The 21,836-nt window shown below is 43.8% G+C and overlaps 1 protein-coding gene across 1 annotated transcript in view; it reads right to left on the reverse strand.

The window, feature by feature from the left end:
* Positions 1–21,836, reverse strand: part of BRIP1 (BRCA1 interacting helicase 1) — a 386,982-nt gene that overhangs the window by 223,454 nt on the left and 141,692 nt on the right. Inside the window, exons 9-11 of the mRNA XM_040336928.1 lie at positions 20,976–21,175; positions 18,560–18,692; positions 115–269 (exon numbers count right to left, since the gene is read on the reverse strand). Coding sequence (XP_040192862.1) covers positions 115–269; positions 18,560–18,692; positions 20,976–21,175 — 488 coding nt within the window. The remainder of the gene's footprint in view (positions 1–114; positions 270–18,559; positions 18,693–20,975; positions 21,176–21,836) is intronic.

Consider the following 21,836-nt stretch of genomic DNA (forward strand, 5'->3'; position numbering starts at 1 on the left):
AAATATCACCAGGGAAAAGCACTGATAACAGAATTATTTAGCAGAGCAGAATCCAAAATTAGGGCACACATGACAGCATGACCCTTTATCGCAAAAGATTCAGTTGACACTAACCTGTTATTATGTCGAAATAAGTAATCTAACACAACAAACAATCCTTTTAACACCATTTGTGTTGGAGAGCTGAGTACTGGCACTTTCACTACAGTTTCCTGACCATTCAACATAGTTCTCTTTTCCTCTTTCTCAATCACAGCTGCAAGATTACCCTACAGCAAAATAAGAAAAGACAAAAACATTTCCTGTTAATATGCAAATGATAGTGACAATAAAGATTAACTTTGTGCACACTTTAAATTAAATATATTCCTCAATAGCCACAACATATACATTTACTGTGGAGGGACCCAAAAGGTTTGCCCCCTGCAAACTGCCTGCAGAAAAATACAGGTGGTTGTTACATACAGTATCTCACAAAAGTGAGTACACCCTCCACATTTTTGTAAATATTTTATTATATCTTTTCATGTGACAACACTGAAGAAATGACACTTTTCTACAATGTAAAGTAGTGAGTGTACAGCTTGTATAACAGTGTAATTTTGCTGTCCCCTCAAAATAACTCAACACAGCCATTAGTGACTAAACCGCTGGCAACAAAAGTGAGTATACCCCTAAGTGAAAGTGTCCAAATTGGGCCCAATTAGCCATTTTACAAGGTCTGGTGTGAATGGGGAGCAGGTATGTTAAATTTGGTGTTGTCTCTGACTCGCTTATACTGGTCACTGGGAGTCCAACATGGCACCTCATGGCAAGGACCTCTCTGAGGATCTGAAAAAAAAAATTGTTGCTTTACATAAAAGATGATCTAGGCTATAAGATTGCCAAGACCCTGAAACTAAGCTGGAGCATGGTGGCCAAGACCAAACAGCAGTTTAACAGGACTGGATCCACTCAGAACAGACCTCGCCCAGGGTTGATCAAAGAAGTTGAGTGCAAGTGCTTAGCTTCATATTCAGAGGTTGTCTTTGGGAAATAGACATATGAGTGCTCCCAGCATTGCTGCAGAGGTTGAAGGGGTGGGGGGTCAGCCTGTAAGTGTTCAGACCATACGCCACACACTGCATCAAATTGGTCTGCATGGCTGTCGTCCCAGAAGGAAGCTTTGTCTAAAGTTAATGCACAAGAAAGCCCGCAATAAGTTTTCTTAAGACAAGCATACTAAGGACATGGATTACCATGTCCTGTGGTCGGATGAGATCAAGATAAACTTATTTGGTTCAGATGGTGTCAAGCGTGTGTGGCGGTAACCAGGTGAGGAGTACAATGACAAGTGTGTCTTGCCTACAGAAAAACAGGATTTTTAAAACAGCTTACCTGTGAAATACTTTTCTTGGAGTACATCACAGGACACAGAGCCTTTATCTTTACATAATGGGTTATGGGTCACCAGCGGTGATTGGAGACTGGCACAACCAATTGAAGACAGTTCCCCTCCATATAACCCCTCCCATCAGGGGAGTTCCTCAGTTTTGTAGCAAGCAATAAGGATTCCCATAAGAAGGGGTGGACCTCTGTGTCCCGTGGTGTACACCAAGAAAAGGATTTTTACAGGTAAGCTGTTTTAAAAATCCTGTTTTCTTTATCGTACACCATGGGACACAGAGCCTTTATCTTTACATAATGGGACGTCCCAGAGCAATGCTCCATATGAAGGGGGGAGACACCGATCAATCAGGCCGCCCTGGACCAAAAGCTTTATACCGCTGCCTGCAGCACACTTCGCCCGAAGGCAGCATCCTCCTGTCCTCTCACGTCCGCCTGATAAAATTTGGAAAATGTGTGGACTGAGGACCAAGTTGCAGCTTTACAGATCTGAGTCACCGAAGCCTGATAGTGCACTGCCCATGAAGCACTTATCGCCCTGGTAGAGTGCGCTCTAACAGAAAAAGGAGGTGTCCTATTCTTTAAACCATAGGCTTGAATAATTGTTTGTCGAATCCATCTTGAGATAGTGGATCTTGACGCCGCTTGTCCCTTCTTGGGACCATCTGGCAAAATAAACAAAATATCCGTTTTTTTACGTATCTGAGCGGTTGCCTGCAGATACACTCTCTAGATCTTGTGAGAGCAGTAAAGGCTTACAAATTTTTCCTCTGCTGTCTGCGGATCCAGAAAAAAGGAAGGCAGGACAATGTCCTGATTTAAATGAAAAGCCGACACCACCTTAGGTAAAAAGGCAGGATGGGGTCGTAGTACAATTTTGTCTTTATGACAAACTAAATAAGGCTCTTTACAGGAAAGAACTGCTAATTCAGATACTCTTCTAGCCGAAGAGATAGCAATCAAAAAGGCCAGTTTCCTGCTTAAAAGAATCAGCGGAATGTGGTGAATAGGTTCAAAGGGTTGCTTCTGCAACACTGATAAAACTAGATTCAGATTCCATGGGCACAAGGGAGACTTGACTGGCGGATTGATCCGCAGTACCCCCTGAATGAAAGCCTGCACTAGGGAATGAGATGCCAGTGGTTTTTAAAAGAAGGCTGATAGAGCTGATATTTGACCCTTAATGGTACGAAGGGCTAATTTCATCTTTACTCCTAGCTGGCAAAAGGCAAGAATCCTATTTATGTCATATCTTAAGGATATTAAGGATTCCATTTGTTTCACACCAAGAAACATATGCCTTACAGACTCTGTAGTAAATTAGTCTGGAAGCTGACTTTCTGGCATTAATAATTGTGGAAAGCACTGGACCTAAGATCCCTCTCTTCTTCAGAATGTGGGTCTCAGCAGCCAAATCGTCAAATTTAGCGTTTGTAAGGAAGGATGGAACACTGGACCTTGCGACAGCAGGTTGTGATGAAGTGGAAGCTTCCAAGGTGTTCCTGCCGCCATATTTATGATCTTGGCGTACCAAGGTCTTCTGGGCCAATTTAGAGCCACTAAGATTACAGGGATTCCTTCCTTCTTGATCCTGTAGAGTAGTCTTTGAGAAAACGCATAGATCAGTGAGAACTGATTCCACGGGACGACCAGTGCATCCGATGCGCAAGTCAGAGGATCTCTTGTCCTGGACACAAAGTTGTTCAACTTCCTGTTAAATCTGGAAGCTAACAGGTCTATATCCGGGGTCCCCCATCTCTGTTATATGGCTTGAAAGATCCCAGGGTGGAGACCACTCTCCTGGTGACAGCTGCTGGCTACTCAGATAGTCCGCCTGCCAGTTTTCTACCCCGGGGATGAGAATTGCAGAGAGACAAGGAATATGTTCTTCTTCTCATGTCAAAATCCTATTCACCTCCTTCTGAGCACCCCGACTGCAGATGCCTCCTTGGTGATTGATGCAAGCTACTGCAGTAGCATTGTCGGATTCAATCCGAACTGGGTGGCCCTGTAACCTGCTCATCCAGGTTTTGAGGGCGAAGTATACTGCCCGAATTTCCAATATGTTGATGGGCAGGCTCCTTTCGGTCTTGGCCTAGGTTCCCTGGGTTGAAGCTTCTTCCAATACTGCACCCCAGCCTATTAGGCTGGCATTCGTAGACACCACCTTCCAAGTGACTGGGGGAAAGGATCTTCCTTTCTGCAAGTTCTTGGTCTTTAACCACCAACTGAAGCTTTGGCACACCTGTGGCGACAGGCGCATGGGTAAATACAGAGCTTGGATGTTCCTGTTTCAGGCAGTTAGAATACTGCCCTGAAGTAGTCTTGAGTGAAATTGGGCATAAGGAACGGCCTTGAAGGAGGCTACCATCTTCCCCAATAGCCTCATGCAAAAGCGAATAGATGGTCTCTTGTTTGCCTTGACCTTGTGGATCAGGTCCTTTAGTGACTTGATCTTTGGTTCTGGTAGGAATACCCGGCTTTGGGCTGTGTCTATGATCATGCCCAAGTACTCTACCCTTCTTTGGGCTTGTAGAGAGGATTTTTGTAAGTTTACAATCCATTCTAAATGCTCCAGGTACTTTATAGTGGTGAGCACAGCGTGATCTAATTTTGCTACCGACTGATCTAAAATCAGTAGATCGTCTAGATAAGCGGTTATCGCTATGCCTTGTGCTCTGAGATTTGCCAACAGAGGGGCTAGTACCTTTGTAAATACCCGAGGTGCGGTAGCCACACCAAAGGGTAGAGCCACAAACTGAAAGTGGCGATGTTCTATCACAAACCTTAAAAATCTTTGATGAGCGGGATGGATAGGCACATGTAAGTATGCGTCTTTGATGTCTATTGACGCCATGAATTCTCCGCCTTGTAGGGGGCGACCACTGATCGAATAGTTTCCATTCGGAAATGGTGAATGTTCAGAAATTGATTTAGAGCTCTTAGATCCAGAATGGGTCTGATGTCTCCGTTTGGCTTTGGAATTACAAAGAGGTTTGAATAAAACCCTGAACCTTGCTCCTTTAATGGTACTTCTGTGATCACCCCTTGGGATAGCAAGTGATCCAATCCCTTGAAGGACGCTCTTTTTAAAGGATCCTTGAAAAAACCTTGAGCTTCGGAACTGAGAAGATGGGATCTCTTGGAAATTCCAGCTTGTACCCTAGGGATACTGTCGATACTACCCATCCGTCCTGGATTTCTATCTGCCATGCTGCTGAAAACGGACAAAGCCGTCCCCCCACTCGGCCGAGCGGAGCGCCTCTTCATGCAGAGGCTTTGGGGGTTCTGCTTGTTAGCCCTTGAACCCCACTGCTTCTTGTTTTTTTTGGGCCTGGTTTTCTTTAGTTTTTGTGGCTGGCTGAAAATGCTGTCGCCACTGGCTAGAGGTAGATTTACCAGGAGCCGGGGAGAGAGAACATTTAAAACAAGGTCTCTTGTTTTTCTTCTTCTCTGGTAATAGAGTGGTTTTCCCACTCGATATCCTTTGGATATATTTCTCCAAATCTTCCCCAATGAAGTGTGAGACGCAATGTTTGCAGAATTGAATCCCTCATCGCGTCAACTGTAAAACCTAAGGCTTTAGGAAAATTCTCCCAGAGTTTGACTTGTTCTGGAGGCAGGTCCTTCAGCCCGTGTTTTACCTGGTCCTTGAGGACCTGACACATGCCTACTGCTGCTACAGCAGGTTGGGCGACAGACCCAGCGAGAAGGAAGGAAGACTTCAATAAAGATTCCAATTTATTTTCCAAAGGGTCTTTAACCACTTCCATACAGGGCACGTATACACCTTCCCGCCCAAGCCAATTTTCAGCTTTCAGCACTGTCGCACTTTGAATGGCAATTGCGCGGTCATGCTACACTGTACCCAAACAAAACTGGCGTCCTTTTTTCCCCACAAATAGAGCTTTCTTTTGGTGGTATTTGATCACCTCTGCGTTTTTTTTTTGTGCGCAACAACTAAAAAAAGACTGAAAATTTTGAAAAAAAAATATGTTTTTATTTTTTTGTTAATTTTTTTGTAAACAAGTACGTTTTCTTTCAATTACGGGCACTGATATGGCGGCACTGATGGGCACCGATGAGATGGCACTGATGGGCATCGATGAGGTAGTACTGACGGGCACAGATGAGGTGGCACTGATTGGCGGCGCTTGTATGCGGCACTGATGGGCACACATAGGCGGCACTGATGGGCACACATAGGCGGCACTGATGGGCACACATAGGCGGCACTGATGGGCACACATAGGCGGCACTGATGGGCACTCATGGGCGGCACTGATGGGCACTCATGGGCGGCACTGATGGGCACTCATGGGCGGCACTGATGGGCGGCACTGGGCACTCATAGGTGGCACAGATGGGCACTCATGGGCGGCACTTATGGGTGGCACTGATGGCTACTTATGGGTGGCACAGATGGGCACTGATAGGTGGGCACTGGGCATGGATGGGCACTGTGGGGTGGCACTGATGGACACTGTAGGGTGGCACTGATTTAGCTATGTTGCCAATCAGTGCCCATTTGTGGGCACTGATTGGTATCTTTTTTTTTGTTAATGCTTTTTTTTTATTATTTTTTACATACTTTTTTTTTTTTTGCCCACCCTGGTGGTCCAGGGTGGGCTTCCCTGGTGGTCCATGTGGCGATCCGAGGGGGGGCTCCGCTGATAAACAATCAGCGCGAGCCCCCCCCCCTGTCAGGAGAGCCGCAGATCGGCTCTCCTCTACTCGCGTCTGTCAGACGCGAGTGAGGAAGAGCCGACAACGGCTTTTCCTGTTTACATCGTGAACAGCCGTGATTCGACACGGCTGATCACGTGGTAAAGAGTCTCCGTGAGAGACTCTTTACCGAGATCGGTGTTGCGGGGTGTCAGACTGACACCCCGCAACAACGATCGCCGCGATGCAGAATCCTGAGGACGTCATATGACGTCCGGTCAGGATCAGACAACCACTTTGCCGCCGTCAATATGTCATTGGCGGGCGGCAAGTGGTTAAACACCTGCACGTTATCCAAAACAAAGTAATTTAAGGATTTTCTTTGTTTTGTATTTTTCCATTTGTGACCCATTTCCGCTGCCATCAATCTCTCAGGGATTACATCTACATGGATGTATTTGATTATAGAGCTTCCGGGAAGTGACTCAGAAATAGGAGGTCTATTCACGAGACTTAAGAATGTCATGTCATCTGAACTTCACCTCCAATGGGATCTAGTATTTTTAGATCAATACATCTCGGACTGGATGGTTCCGAGAAGTCTTAGGTGGGAGGTGCAACCCCAACAGGGGGACCATGAAATAGATTCCTGGTTTAATTATTTTAACGATGCCGGAATCAAGTTTTTGGGCGTTTTGATCTCTAAAAAGAAGGTCAGACTTCCTGTATTGGATAGAGAGATTAAGGAGCTCAGGGAAAAGTTGTCATCACATAAGAGCTCCCTAGAGTACCTTTCTCTCTCTACTAGTTTGCAGAATTTTCTTGAAAAAGAAGATCGTGATCAAAAGCTCAAAAAACACAAAAAAGGAGATTACAAAAATTGTACTGTTTTTAGTTGGCAAAAACTTTTTTCTGCAACGTCAGGTGCAGATATGGATTCCACTCCAGCTTTAGTACCTTCCTCCTCAGCGCCCCCTATTTCAACTGAGGGTCCATCTACCAGTCATGGTTTGTTGGGTCCCCCAAGAACTCCCTTCATACTGGTATCCCGAGGAGGCGAGTTTCAGGCATCTCAGTCTAAAGTTCAATATTCTACTCCCCATGCTTCCAATCAATAACGTAGAGGCAGAGGGAAACCTAGAGGTAACAGAGGTGGTAGGGGATATTCAAGAGGTAATTCCCACCATTCGAATGCCCAACTTAGCTATGATCATGATGATCAATTTTATGATGCCTCCCCAGCCAGATATAGGGATAGATCAGGTCCGTATAGAGACCATTCTCCCTATTATGGCTTCCCTCCAATCCCGGTTCATAACAGATTTTCCCCTCTGGGTGAAGTACGTAATGACAGCTATCAGAGCCGAAATAGGAATCACCGAGAACCATAATTATATTCAATCCAATCATGGTACTTATGGGGGACGGGATTTTCATGTGGACCCAGCTTCAAGCACAAGGGGTCCAGACCAAAGAGAGGAACCAGAGGGGGGAAGAGAGTTCAGAAAAGAAAAGAGAAGACGCACATAAAAGGACAAGGAGTTTTCAATTTAAGTACCAAAGTCTTCTCACAAGAAGAATTATCAGTTTTGGATAAGAGCCTTAAATTTGCCCCACCCAAGAAACTGGACAAATTTGGTACTTTTATTGATATACAAAAGTATATTCGCAAAATAAATATACAGCGGTATTTAATTACCACCCCCATCAGGAATGAGCCTAGGGCAGCCACATCCGGAACTGTACACTCAGGGTTGTTTAACCCGTCGTTATTCAACCTGTCCGTTCCCGCCGCGGCTGCTGTTAATATCTTTAAGAACTTGGTCCTAAAAGATTTAGCGAAGATACCAGATAGGTGTACACATCGCCATCCAGTGTCTAGCACCGGCCTGAAATCCTTGTGTCAAAACAAGGATATAGTTATCCGCCCTGCGGACAAAGGCGGTGGTATAGTCATTTTAGACAAGCTTGACTACGAAACTGAAATGTTCAGGATTCTGAATGAACCCAATACTTCTCAAATGTTGCCCACCAATCCTACCTCTCGGTTCAAAACAGGACTCCAGAGTTTGGTAGATAGTGGTTTTAGTAGAGAGATTTTAAACCTGAAGGAAAATAATTTTTTAGTTCCCACGGTCCCTAGGATACCCACGATTTATTATTTACCCAAGGTCCACAAGGACCCTGTTTACCCACCAGGTCGACCCATTGTCAGTGGGATCGACTCCGTGACTTCACGTGTGGGTCGATATATATTGACAATTTTTTACAGCCATTGGTCAAACGCACACTGTCCTATTTCGGCGACACGGGTGCTACAATTATGAAACTGGAAAATGTGGACATACGAGGGGACTACATCATGGTAACAGCTGATGTAGCCTCGCTTTATACATGTATTCCACATGATAGAGGTTTTGAGGCTGTACATTATTATTTAAAGAAGGATCATACGTTAGCTTCTTTTCAAACTGATTTTATCATGGAACTTTTGGAATTTGCTACAAAGCGTAGTTATTTCTGGTTTAATGACCAGTTCTATCTCCAACTGCGCGGTGTCGCCATGGGGGCCAAGTATGCCCAAAGTCTAGCCAACCTGTTTATGGCCAAGTGGGAGGAGGATGTCGTCTATGCCTACGACACCGGTTCACTGGTGTTGTGGGCCAGATACATAGACGACATCCTCCTCCTCTGGGATGGCAGCATGGCATCACTTGAGACTTTCATGAGTCATTTGAATCACAATGATAGTGGCAAATCCCTTAATTATACAGCCAGTCAGGAGACGATTCAATTTTTAGACCTTGAGATCAGCATTGTCGATAATCCGTTTCATTTTAAAACGTTTAAAAAAAAAGACTGATCTAAATGGTTTCATTCCTAGTGAGTTGTCATCACCCTTCATGGCTCAACTCAGTTCCCCCGGAGTCAATTTCTGAGATTACGTAGAAATTGCTTGGATATTAACACCTTCAAATGTACAGGCTAATATTCTTAAGCAGAGGTTCATTGATAAAGGGTATGATCCTGAAATCATTGAATTAGATCTCAGAACTACTTTAGAGACTAATAGGAGCTCCCTACTTGAGAGTAAACCCAAGCGAGAGCAAGATGATAGCTTTAAATGGGCTCTACTCACATCCTTTTCTACCCAATATAAAAAGGTGAAATCGATCATCACCAAACATTGGGAGATATTAAGGATAGATCGGGTTCTGAGTACTGTTTTGCCTGAACGGGCAAAAGTTGTGTTCAGGGGTGCACCCACGCTTCAAAGTAAAATTCCACCCAACATCATCAATCCTCCGACCCGCCCCTCTTTTTTTCATCAGTTAGTGGGCTATCATCCATGCAAGAAATGTACCGTTTGCAAATACAATATCTCCGGTAGGGTAACAAGTTTGGAGTTCAGATCCTCGGCTACGGGGAAAACATACCCTATAAAACATTTTTGCACGTGTGGGACTAAATATGTTGTCCATCTCATTACGTGTCTGTGCGGCCAACAGTATGTTGGTCGCACCATTCGCACATTCTCTGTGAGAGTTGGAGAGCACATAGCCCTCACCCTTAGCGGAGACACTCATCACACTGTGCCTAGACACTATAGAGCACATCATAACAGGAATCCATCTGGCACACAATTTTTATTCATCGATCAGTTTATTCCCCCTTGGAGGGGTAGTCCTAAAACTTGCGGCGTGTCCCAACTCGAGACCTTCTGGATTTACGAATTGGGAACACGCACGCCGTCAGGTCACAACGTTGAGTGGGACGTTAATTATTTTATTAACAAATCTTAAAGTTGATATTAGGGTTGACCAATGTTGCATATTCATCCTCCTAATCATGGGTATCCTCCTTTTTTAGTTTTATTTCTTGAAATATTTTTTCCTTGAGGTTTTCTGTCCTTTTTTTTTAATGTGTATATTAGTTTTTATAAAAATTTAATGTATACACAGATATTTTATCCCTACGGGGTTTGTCCAATGGGAGATTGCCATTTCGGGGGCCATTTTTGTGATATAATTTAATATTTATTATGTCTCCTTAATAGGATTTGGGTTTAATATTCCCTTATCCCTCCCTTTTTGGGCTATTTCGGAAACCCGTATATGGGTTGCACTCGATCTAGACTTATTTAAAGTAGTCTAGTAGATGACGTTATTACTTTATTAAACCCCCCCCCCCTCCCCTATTTTATTATACCCATTTTATACCTTGTGTTTTTTAAATAGACACTTGGGCTTATTTTGTTTCCAGTAGGGGGACGTTTGTCTTCTTTCTGGCCAAACAATTTTGTGGGTTTCACTTATATTTTTACTCCAATGCGCAATAACAATTGCCCCAGATTCATTCTGCGGGGTTGTGCTGCTGCGCAGGCCTCTTTGGAGCATGATGTGCGCCGCGTGGCGCACACCCATTCGCGTATGCTCCGGGGCGGATCTTTTGTATTTGGGCCCTGGAGCATGACGTGCGTGTCATGTGACACGCGTTGTTTGCGCTCCACGCCAAGCGGAATGTCATGGGTCACGTGATGAGCCATGTGACACCGCTGAGGCGCAGGCCGGTGCGAGATTGGCTACAGCGGAAGGTCGCGGCTCACGTGATGAGTCATGTGACACCGCGGAGGCACACGGCGGTGCGTGATTGGCTGTGCACCACTCTGCAGTTTATACTGCCTTTTATGCCCACAACCAACACGTTCAAAATGTATTAATCTGACCATATTGGAAACCACTATTATAGTCATCCCAGCCTGTTTTCACACCAGGACATTTATTTACACCAGGGATACATATTGGTTTATTTAGATTGCTAACCCGGAAGTTGTCTCGGATTGGACGAGCTCCCGGGGGTGTGCCTGTGATCAGGGTCAGATTGTATATTTAAGTGAGAAGGGCATCAGTGGAGGCATACCCCAGACGAAGCAAGTTTTTGTGAAACGCGTCTAGAAACTCCACTGCTGCCATGCACAATTTGATCAGAACGTTCTTTTCTTCCACTTCCATGTAAGTGTTTCTAACCATTATTAAACGCTCATTTGCTTACGATATTATGCTATGTGTCTCTTCTGTTTCACTCTTCTCCTATAAATCGGGTCATGGTTTGACCATCTGAGAGTTACCATCTTCAAGCATTAGACATCTTTTCTTTGAGTGGTGGTCTGGCTGCTTCCTGTCGTTTGAAGATTTGGTTCCATGCTGTTACATCTCTTGTATATATTCAGCTTTGTTGACCCTCTGGGCGTAGGCTCACTAGGGTTCAATTTATCTGGTAAGCCTCTGCTTTACTGGTGGCGGGCATTTCACAAGTGTGCATCACGTTCAAGTGGGAATCACTGTTGATCTGGGATTATACATCCAGTCCTATTTCATCTATCAAGTTTTCACCACATTATATATTATTTGGACTTTTTCTTATATCATATATATATTTTTAACACATCTGTCACTTGGTGTTTTGACATAGACATTTAGTGTTTATTTTATTTCATTATCACATTTGCTCAGCGCTACAATTTGTATGTTTTACCTGCACGTTATCCACTGGACAAGTCAGGTTCTTATTTACACAAGAAATGGCTGCATCTACCGAATGCAGGCTCCACTTCTTGAAAAACTCTTCCTCCATAGGATAAAGAATATCGAGGTGAGAAACGCTTGTCTGGGTGTAACCATTCTGCGTAGATTAGCTTCTTTAACAAAGGATGGACTGGAAAAGAGCATGCACCCGGCAGGGTTTTTAGGGAGGAGACAGGTGATTTAGTTAACTCCGAAGAGGGCAACTTGAATGTAGTACGCACTGTTTCAGCATAACATTGCACCTGTGACCCAAGCATTTGGGAAGCAGAAAAGGGTTCCTCTGAAATCCCTGATCCGTCCGACTCCTCATCCCTGTCCTCTGTAGGTGTTATCTCATCCTCATTCTCCTTCTCTTCAGATTTTTCTGAAAGGGGATCTAACACCATTGACGGAGATCTGCTTCGCTTTTTGTCCTTTTGCAAAAACTTTGCGATTAGCGTAGCGATCTTTCCCTCCAGTTTTTCCATGGCTAAGATAAAAGTGTCCTCAGTGACATATGCAGGCCCAGGCGCCACTGGAGAAGTAGCTTCTCCCGCTGGTGGCAATGGTTCCTCCTGTATTGGTAAATCAAGATTTATAGGGGAGGAAGGTACCGAGCAGGTACGGCTAGAGCCTCCTGTCTCAGTCGGCGGTGCTTTCTTGTCTTTTAGTCCCTGAATTCTTTCTAAGGAAAGACATATTAACAAGCCACAAGCCGAGGTACCAATAAGCATATACTACTGTGCTCAGTTTAGCAATCTACATAAAATATGCAACTTAAACACACAGTTTCATGCTATGGAGTGGGTGTCTCTCTTGGTACTGCCCCACCAACCACAGAGTTTACGTGCCCCCTTCCTCTGCTGTCGCTGCTGCTACCTGCTGTTACTGCTCGTGTCCCCCAGGGAAGAGCTGCCGGCCTCCTTGAGCTTATGAGGGCTGCTGCTTGAGCGCCATCTTTGAATCCACGTGTCCATGCGTGCCCGTGCCGTGCGAGCGCCTGTGCACGTTCAGATCTCCTCTGCCCCCCCCCTATAAAGCGCATGCGCCTGGAGCATTATGGCGGCCGTCAGGGATGAGAGAGCTACTCTCTACTTCTTCCCCGATGCCTTACTTATCCCCTCTTGGGATACTCAGCACCCTGGCGGGAGAGGAGCTGTGGCCGTGCTGATGCAGAGCTTTGCAGCGGAAGGAATGTGCTTATGCAGTGGATCTGACATCCTGGCAGAGTGAGGCGAGTAAACTCAGCTCTTTACTCCCTCTAGTGGCCAAAACAGAGAAGACACCCAACTCATAGTTTTGAAAAGGATCCCTAAAGGGTCACTAAAGGAAACATTTTTTTTTGCTGAAATGACTGTTTACAGGGTATAGAGACATAATAGTTAACTGATTCCTTTTAAAAATGATTAAAAATAGATACAAACCAATCATATAATGTACCTACAGTTTAGTTTAGTTTTTGCTGTCGTTTCCTGGTTCTCTGATGTACAGAGCCAGAGAGCCAATAGAGAGCAGTGATGCTTTGTCTAAAACCCCTCAGGACCAATCCAGTTTCGTTTTACAAACAGTAATCACACCTCCTTGATTAGTCACCACAGTGAGAAATCTCCCAGTACTGTGGTGATCAGGAAACAGACAACCAGGAAGTGTCCAGAACAGAGAGAAATTACAGCAACATCAAAGCAAAAACAAACAATGAGGACCAGGACTGCAGTAAGGTAAAGGAAGCTATTTAGCTAAAAAAAAAAAATTCCTTTAGTGACCCTTTAAGCTTGTTCTTAGGATTCCTTTTCTCTTACCTTATCCCCGCCGCAGGTTTTTTCTGCTGAAAAAAATTCAGACATCACCAATCTTCACCCATCTCGGCGGGTTTTGTGTGCCAACCTTCAGGGATATGGGCTCCTATTTAACGGATACCTCTCCCCTGGGCCTTGTGAAAGACTCTGCCCAGGACATTTAGCTGCTGTAGCGAAAGTGCTGGACCCCAGAGCCCAGTCCACCGAAGAGAGACATTACAGGCGAAGCCTCCTCCATGAGGCCCGTATCCCATCCAGATTCAGCGTCATAATTAGTGTCTTGGATAAATCCCTAAAGCATAGCTCCTTCACCCCCCAAGGGATCTTCTTAGCAGAGCTATCCTTAGCACATCCTCGCTCATCCAACAACTCTTAGACACTGGCGAAAGAACGGAGGAACTCCCCTGATGGGAGGGGTTCTGTCTTCAATTGGTTGTGCCAGTGTCCAATCACGTGACCATTAAACCCATTATGTAAAGATAAAGGCTCTGTGTCCCGTGGTGTACGATAAAGAAAGCATGGTGGTGGGAGTGTCATGGTCTAGGGCTGCATGAGTGCTGCTGGCATTGGGGAGCTACAGTTAATTGAGGGAACCATGAATGCCAACATGTACTGTGACATACTGAAGCAGAGCATGATCCCCTCCCTTCGGAGACTGGGCCACAGGGCAGTATTCCAATATAATAACGACCCTAAACACACCTCCAAGATGACCACTGTCTTGCTAAAGAAGCTGAGGGTAAAGGTGATGGACTGGCCAAGCATGGTTCCATACCTAAACACTATTGAGCATCTGCGAGGCATCCTCAAACGTAAGGTGGAGGAGCGCAAGGTCTCCAATATCCACCAGGAGTAGAAGAGGATCCCAGAGGCAACCTGTGAAGCTCTGGTGGACATGCCCAAGAGGGTTAAGGCAGTGCTGGAAAATAATGGTGGCCGCACAAAATGTTGACACTTTGGGCCCAAGTTGGTTATTTTCACTTAGGGGTGTACTCACTTTTGTTGCCAGCGGTTTGTTGTGCTTGTGTGTCGAGTTATTTTGAGGGGAAAGAAAATTTACACTGTTAACCGGTTAAGGACCGCCGCACAACTATTTACGTCAGCAGAATGGCACGGCTGGGCACATGGACGTACAGGTACGTCCCCTTTAAGATACCCAGCCGTAGGTTGTGAGCGCACCGTCGGTGGCGCGCTCGTGACCTGGTCCTGTCCTCCGTGACCGCGCCCGCTGGACCCGATCGCCGCCGGTGTCCCAGGGTCACAGAGAGGAATGACAGAGAGAGGCGAGTGTAAACAAACCTTCCCCGTTCTTCCTAGTGTGGCTGTCAGTGATCGTCTGTTCTCTGTGTTAGGGAACGACGATCAGTGACGTCACACGCACAGCCACACCCCCCAACAGTAAGAACACTCCCTTAGTACACACTTAACCCCTACATCGCCCCCTCCTGGTTAACCAGTTCACTGCCAGTGTAATTTTCACAGTAATCAGTGCATTTTTATAGCACTTTTCGCTGTGAAAATGACAATGGTCCCAAAAAATGTGTCAAAAGTGTCCGATGTGTCTGCCATAATGTGGCAGTCACGAAAAAAAATTGCTGATAGCTGCCATTAGTAGTAAAAAAAAAAATTATTAATAAAAATGCCACAAAACTATCCCCTATTTTGTAAACGCTATAAATTTTGTGCAAACCAATCATTAAATGCTTATTGCGATTTTTTTTACCAAAAATATGTAGAAGAATACGTATCGGCCTAAACTGAGGGGAAAAAAATGTTATATATTGTTTGGGGATATTTATTATAGCAAAAAGTAAAAAAAATATTCATTTTTTTCACAATTGTCGCTATATTTTTGTTTATAGCGCAAAAAAAAAACCGCATAGGTGATCAAATACAACCAAAAGAAAGCTCTATTTGTGGGAAAAGAAGGACGCCAATTTTGTTTGGGAGACACGTCGCACGACCGCGCAATTGTCAGGTTAAAGCGACGCAGTGCCGAATCGCAAAAAGGGACCAGGTCTTTTACCTGCATATTGGTCCGGGTCTTAAGGGGTTAAACTCACTACTTTACATTGTAGCAAAGTGCCATTTCTTCAGTGTTGTCACATGAAAAGATAAAATAGTTACAAAAATGTGAGGGGTGTTCTCACTTGTGTCAGGTACTGTACAAGAGCAATCACCCTGCACAAGGAAAGAACATTGACCAGTATTTATTATAGGAAGCACTGGCACAGAGACAGTTTCAGGCCGGATTAGTGCACAGACCTGAAAGAAATACATAAAGTACACCAGGATTCTAGTTAGAGTTCAGTTTTTAAAGCCTAAGTTCCGCCAAAATAAAGGCACATGACTTACTATTAATCTGATGTGTCCCTTGTGCTATCTCCTGGATTACCTAAAATCGTATTTCTCCAAGCCCCGCTTCCCATACACACAACCACACAGTTGTGTAATCTTGTTGCGCAGTGAGGATTAATAGAACTGGGGGAGCTCTGATAGCCACTTATCAAGTGCTGACTATGGCCTCCCTTCCAAGCTCAAATTCTCAGAAGTCGTAACTACATCTTCTATAAATGAATCTTTATCTACATATGAATGGAGGGGGCAGACCTTTTAATCATCTGCCTATCCTCCAATTCATAGATAATATAATTCAGATTAATGGTAATCCATTACCCTTGTGCTGATTTTTTATTTAAATTTTTTTTTTTGGGCTAAACTTAGGCTTCAACAGATAAACCCAATTCAATTTTAGTAGACACAAAAACAGAAGTAAAATGCATAACAAAATGAAGATACCCAGTAAGACATAACTGCAACAAGGCATTTAAAATAGGTAAATTCCTAATAGCATTTTTTTAAATGTCTTTTGGGGTAATTTTTTATTCGTTAGTATTATTTTTTTTTATAAGTAGGTCACGATATGGGACCCGAAATTCAGAGACTCTGACAGATTTTTTTGGGTGGAAAGAGCCTCCGACCCTGGCTATGGGTATTGTTTACATAGGCAGAGCTTCGTTCTGTCTCTTTGACTGAGCAATCACCGTAGAAGCAGCCCGCCAGCGGCACCCGCGCACCCTAGGCGGAATCACATATACACAATATTACCAAAATTATTGGGGCACCTGCCTTTATATGCACATGAAATGACATATTAGTCTTGATCTGTAGGGTTCAATATTGAGTTGGCCCACCTTTTGCAGCTATAACAGGTTTAACTCTTCTGTTCACAAGGTTTAGGAGTGTGTCCATGAAAATGTTTGACCATTCTTCCAGAAGCGCATTTGTGAGGTCAGGCACTGATGTGGACAAAAAGACCTGGCTCACAGTCTCCGCTCTAATTTCTCCCAAAGATGTTCTATTTGCTGTACTAAGTCACTTAAGCCCAGAGTTAAAGAAGCAGTATAGCCAAAGGAATTTTGGCTGTACTTCTCTTATAGATCACAAGACTGCAGTCCATTTTCAGCCCACAGCGTGCTAAAGCCTGCTGTCGGCTGACGTCACAGGGCTGGTCCAGGCAATAGAGATCCCGACCATATGGTTGAGATCCACCCAGATGCCTGAACTGGCACTTGGCTCAGCGATACACTAAGAGCCTGAGCCAGCCCCTCCACAGCCCAGCGCTTCAGTGAGCGCTGGAGGGGCAGAGCAGAGTGGCAGAGACTCACAGTCCCCAGCACTCTGCTCACAGAATGCTGAGAACTGAGCAATCAGCGGTGTTTGATCACTCAGTTCTCAGTGCAGAGCTGGCAGGCAGGGGACCGATGCTGCATGCACCGAGGGAAATATATTTTTTTATTTTTCTCCTAAAACCCATACTTCTGAGGACCGAAAACAAGGGGCACAGATAACAGACCAGTTCTACTGGCCAGTGATCAATGCTAAAGTGAAAAGATATGGTGGTTCATGTCCCACCTGTCAACTAACTGCTCCATTGGCACATTTTAGGAACCCCTTGATGCCTCTGCCCATTATCAAGGTGCCTATTAAGAATATTGTAATGGCTATGGAGGGCCCCCTCAGAGAAATTGATTTAGGGATACCAATACATATTGGTGGTACTCGATTATGTAATGAGGTAATAAGAGGCAGTTCCCTCTGAGGAAGACCTCCTAAAAAGCGACTGTTCAAGAGTTATTTACCATGATCTCATGAACTGGGTTACCCAAAGAGATCTTGATGAACCGAGGAAAGTTACTCCACATAAAAGCAATTGCGTACTTCTCTCTATCACTCACAAACAGATGGGCTGGTCAAAAGGTTCAATAAAACACTAAAATCTATGCTCAATAGGGTTGAACAAAAATATGGAAAAGTTTGGGACTGCTTATTCCCAGTGCTTATGCTTTACCTCAAGCATCTACCAGGTTTTCCCAGATTTGACTCCACATAAGGTTGTTGTAGAGCATATTACCCACATGAAAGGCAGAATTGCTAAGCTGGTGCCTCTAGTAAAGGAACAATTACAGAGGGCACAAGAAGCACAGAATCGGGTGTACAACCGGTCTGCCGAACTTAGTTTCAGGTTGGGGACCGGTTGGTTGTGCACTCCCACCTTGGAGAGCAATTTCTTAGCCAAGTGGCAAAGGCTGTACAATGTCAAAGAAAAGGTTTGTGAAGTAAACTATAAAAAGTACACCAACTGAAAAAGCAGCCTTATCAAAACTACCATGTGAACCTATTGAATCGCTGGAACGATCGAGAACAGGCACCTGCCCTAGCTGAGGTTAGTTCAGAACCCCCCTGTAGGGGTGGACCTAGATCCAGTTGCCACAACCCTGTCCAAGTCACAAACTCAGCAGGACAATGGAGTTTTTTTTACAGAGGAAAAGGGAGATCTTTTCAGGACTGTTAGGTCTGACAAGTGTAATTTAGCATATTATCACAGAGCCCAATGTGAAGGACCAAGTAAAACCTTATGACATTCCTGAGACACACAGAAAGGCTGTATTGGAGGAGGTTCGTTAAATGTTTAAACTTGATATGCTTGCTTAAGAAAAATAAAAAAGACATCTGGCTGGTCATTCAGAACCCCAGAATATCAGATCCACTATGGACTACAACTACATATAGGGAAGTCTGGGAAAAGGCTTACAATAAAAAAAAAACATGTTACTGCAGAAAGACTAAGAAGTTTCACAAACCTACCTTAAGCATAGGAAACGTTGCATTTGTTATGCCCATATCGTGAAAAACTGGAATGATCTCATTACCATTCCACACTTTACAAGATGATTCATATTCTCTTTCCACCAGCTGGCCAGTAGACTCCTTTATCCAACTTGCAAATATATAAAAATGTGCATTATTTAAAGCAAATGCTGCATTTATAATAACATTGAAAAGGTATTCACACCCCTTGAAAATTTCCACATTTTGTCATGTTACAACCAAAATTTTTATTTTATTTTATTGGGATTTTATGTGAAAGACCAACACAAAGTGGCACATAATTGTAAAGTGTGAGAAAAATAAATGGTTTTCATTTTTTTTACAAATAAATATTTGAAAAAAGTGTGGCGTGCATTTGTATTCAGCCTCCTTTACTCTGATACCCCCAACTAAAATCTGGTGGAACCGATTGCCTTCAGAAGTCTCCCAATTAGTAAATTGAGTCCACCTATGTGTCATTTATTCTCAGTATAAATACAGCTGTTCTGTGAAGCCCTCAGAGATTTGTTAGAGAACCCTAGTGAACAAACAGCATCATGAAGGCCAATGAACACACCAGACAGGTCAGGAACATGACCTCACTGGGTACTACCAGTGTAGAAAATGCCAAGTGTGCTCCCTAAATGGGTGTAGGACTAGGAGGACAAATAGTTTTGTTTCATACAGTACATCTGTTGAGATTAAGCCCTTAATAACATGTTCCACCTTGGGGGTAGTCTATTGCAGTGCCCTTGTGAACTGCAGTATGTGGGTAGGACCAAGAGCCCCCTGAAGGTTCGGCTCAACAAAAAACACATCAATAACATCAGAAAGGGTTTAACAAAACATTTGGTTTCTAAACACTATTTAACAGCACAAATAGGGACCCTTCAAACACCATCATTTTAGGGACAGACAAAGTCCACATTGGAGGGGTAGTTCCTTAGTAAGAAGCGTCTCTAAGCTCGAGATGTCTTGGATCCATAGAATAAAATCTTATGTCCTGTATGGGTTAAACATTGACGTAGATGTCAACGCATTTATTGACAACTCATAACATATCATTTAAATTATTTGTTTGCCTGTTTGTGAACTCGATCTGAGTCTTAGGTAAGAGATAATATCACCAGACACTATGGTGGTGATCTCCAAAGTTTTGACAAGTCCCTAGATTACCATCAGGGGTCCTTGTTTTGGTGGCTAATTCCATCTACCAAGACATGGGCGTCCACCTAAACTAACACTTTGGGCAAGGAGAGCATTAATCTGAGAAGCAGCCAAGAGAGCCATGGTAACTCTGGAAGAGCTGCAGAGATCAACAGCTCAGGTGGGAGAATCTGTCCACAGGACAACTATTAGTCGTGCACTCCACAAATTGGTTTTTATGGAAGAGTGGCAAGAAGAAAGCCATTGTTGAAAGAAAGCCATAAGAACTCCCATTTGCAGTTTGCGAGAAGCCATGTGGGGGACACAGCAAACATGTGGCAGAAGGTCACGAGTAGCGCGGCGCTTTATGAATGGGCGGCTGTCTTCTGGGACACACACGTCCCAAAAGACATTGCTCCCCATTTGCCAGGAGGCAATGCGAGAAGGAGAAGCAAGAAGATCATCGCGGAATAGGAAGTGGCAGATTAGGACGATCTGCCTAGCAACAGACATTTCTGGTAAAATAATATGTTGGTTGCCAGATTGTAAAACTGTGCAATCTGCAAATGTGGATATTGAGCAAATTTGGTAAAAAAAGGAGTGTCATAAAACCTAAACTTTAGTACCCTTATATTACACCCCTGAACCTTTCTCAATGGCTGGTATTGCGGCATCCTCTAAAGCAGGGGTCTCCAAACTGCAGCCCAAAGGCCAGATGTGGCCTTTTGCTAGCCTTTATCTGGCCCTTGGGACACTATTCCTTCTACTCATATGAGACACTATTACTCCCACTGACACCAACAATGGGGCACTATATCTTCCACCAATACCAATGATACTATTCCTCCCCTTTTTGACCACCAACCCTGAAGCCCAAAAAAAAAAAAAAATAGAGCAGAAATCTTTGGGGATACATGTTTCTTTGACAACTTTCCACAAGGGAATAATGACTGCATCTGTGTTGAGTACTAAATGTATGTCTTACAAGTTGGCATAGCTGAATGAAAAGCAATGTGCACTAGCCTTGAGCAACCAATCAAAAAAAATATATATATTTTTTTTTTATGAGCTTGTTTTACAAAACTAAAAAACGATTAGTTGCTATATGGTGCTGCATTTTACACTTCTTTACTCAGGTTGATCTTTATCCCACTGCCTATAAATAACTCAAACATGAATATACAAGATCAAAATTCCCATATTATGAACAGGAGTATAGTATATAGCTGGCATAAACTACAATATCTTTTTACATGGATCAGCATACTTTGTCAAGCTGTAACAAACCCCACGAAGAGGCTCATGATCACTTGCTCTGATCCTATGATTCACCATGCTGTCTAACTCATCTCGGGCGAACATCAACTGTGCATCTGTCACACTAAAGCTGGCAGATTCACGGGCACAGTCCTCAATGTTGTGGGCTTCATCAAGGATTACCACCTGATCTTGCAAACATATTTCCATCTAGAAGACAAAGTAAAGCTGAATTCAGTGAATGACAGAGAAAATTAATTCAAAAGTAAAAAATAATATTTAAGTACAGATAACCCAATATTATAAAAGATTAAAGTTTAGGGCTGAAACAACCAATTCACATCATGTCAACTATTTTCATAATTGATTAGTTAGTCAGCCAATTAGTTGGCCTACATACAGAATGCATTATTTGTTTACATATCAGGAAACACAGTGCAGTTTAGTACACTGTCCATACATGTCAGTAAGTGCCTGAATGTGTAAGGTGGAATGCCTTGTGGAACATGTAGTCCTAGGCAGGAGAAGTAGTGAATGATTTTAAAGGCACACGTTTTTTACCTTGCTAAAGGGGCACACTAAACTATACTTTTTGGCTTGCTATAGGGGCACTCTAAAGGCAGGAGGAGAGCCGGCGGGGGATCCCAGAAGAGAAAAAAAACATTACACAGAGCAGGCAAATATAATGTGTTTACCTGCTCTGACCGACCACAGGTTGTTTTCAGAGGAGTCCCCCCTTTAAAATTGCAATTGGCACCCAATATTTTGGATGCCCCGAACAGAGTATAGTTTTTCCAAAAATCGAAAGGATATTATCCCTGTCATAATTGTAATGTGTGTGCCATCAAGGATAGGAGCAGAAAAATATGCC

This window comes from Rana temporaria, chromosome 2 (genome assembly GCF_905171775.1).
Source record: "Rana temporaria chromosome 2, aRanTem1.1, whole genome shotgun sequence".
In the NCBI taxonomy this organism is placed as follows: Eukaryota; Metazoa; Chordata; class Amphibia; order Anura; family Ranidae; genus Rana; species Rana temporaria.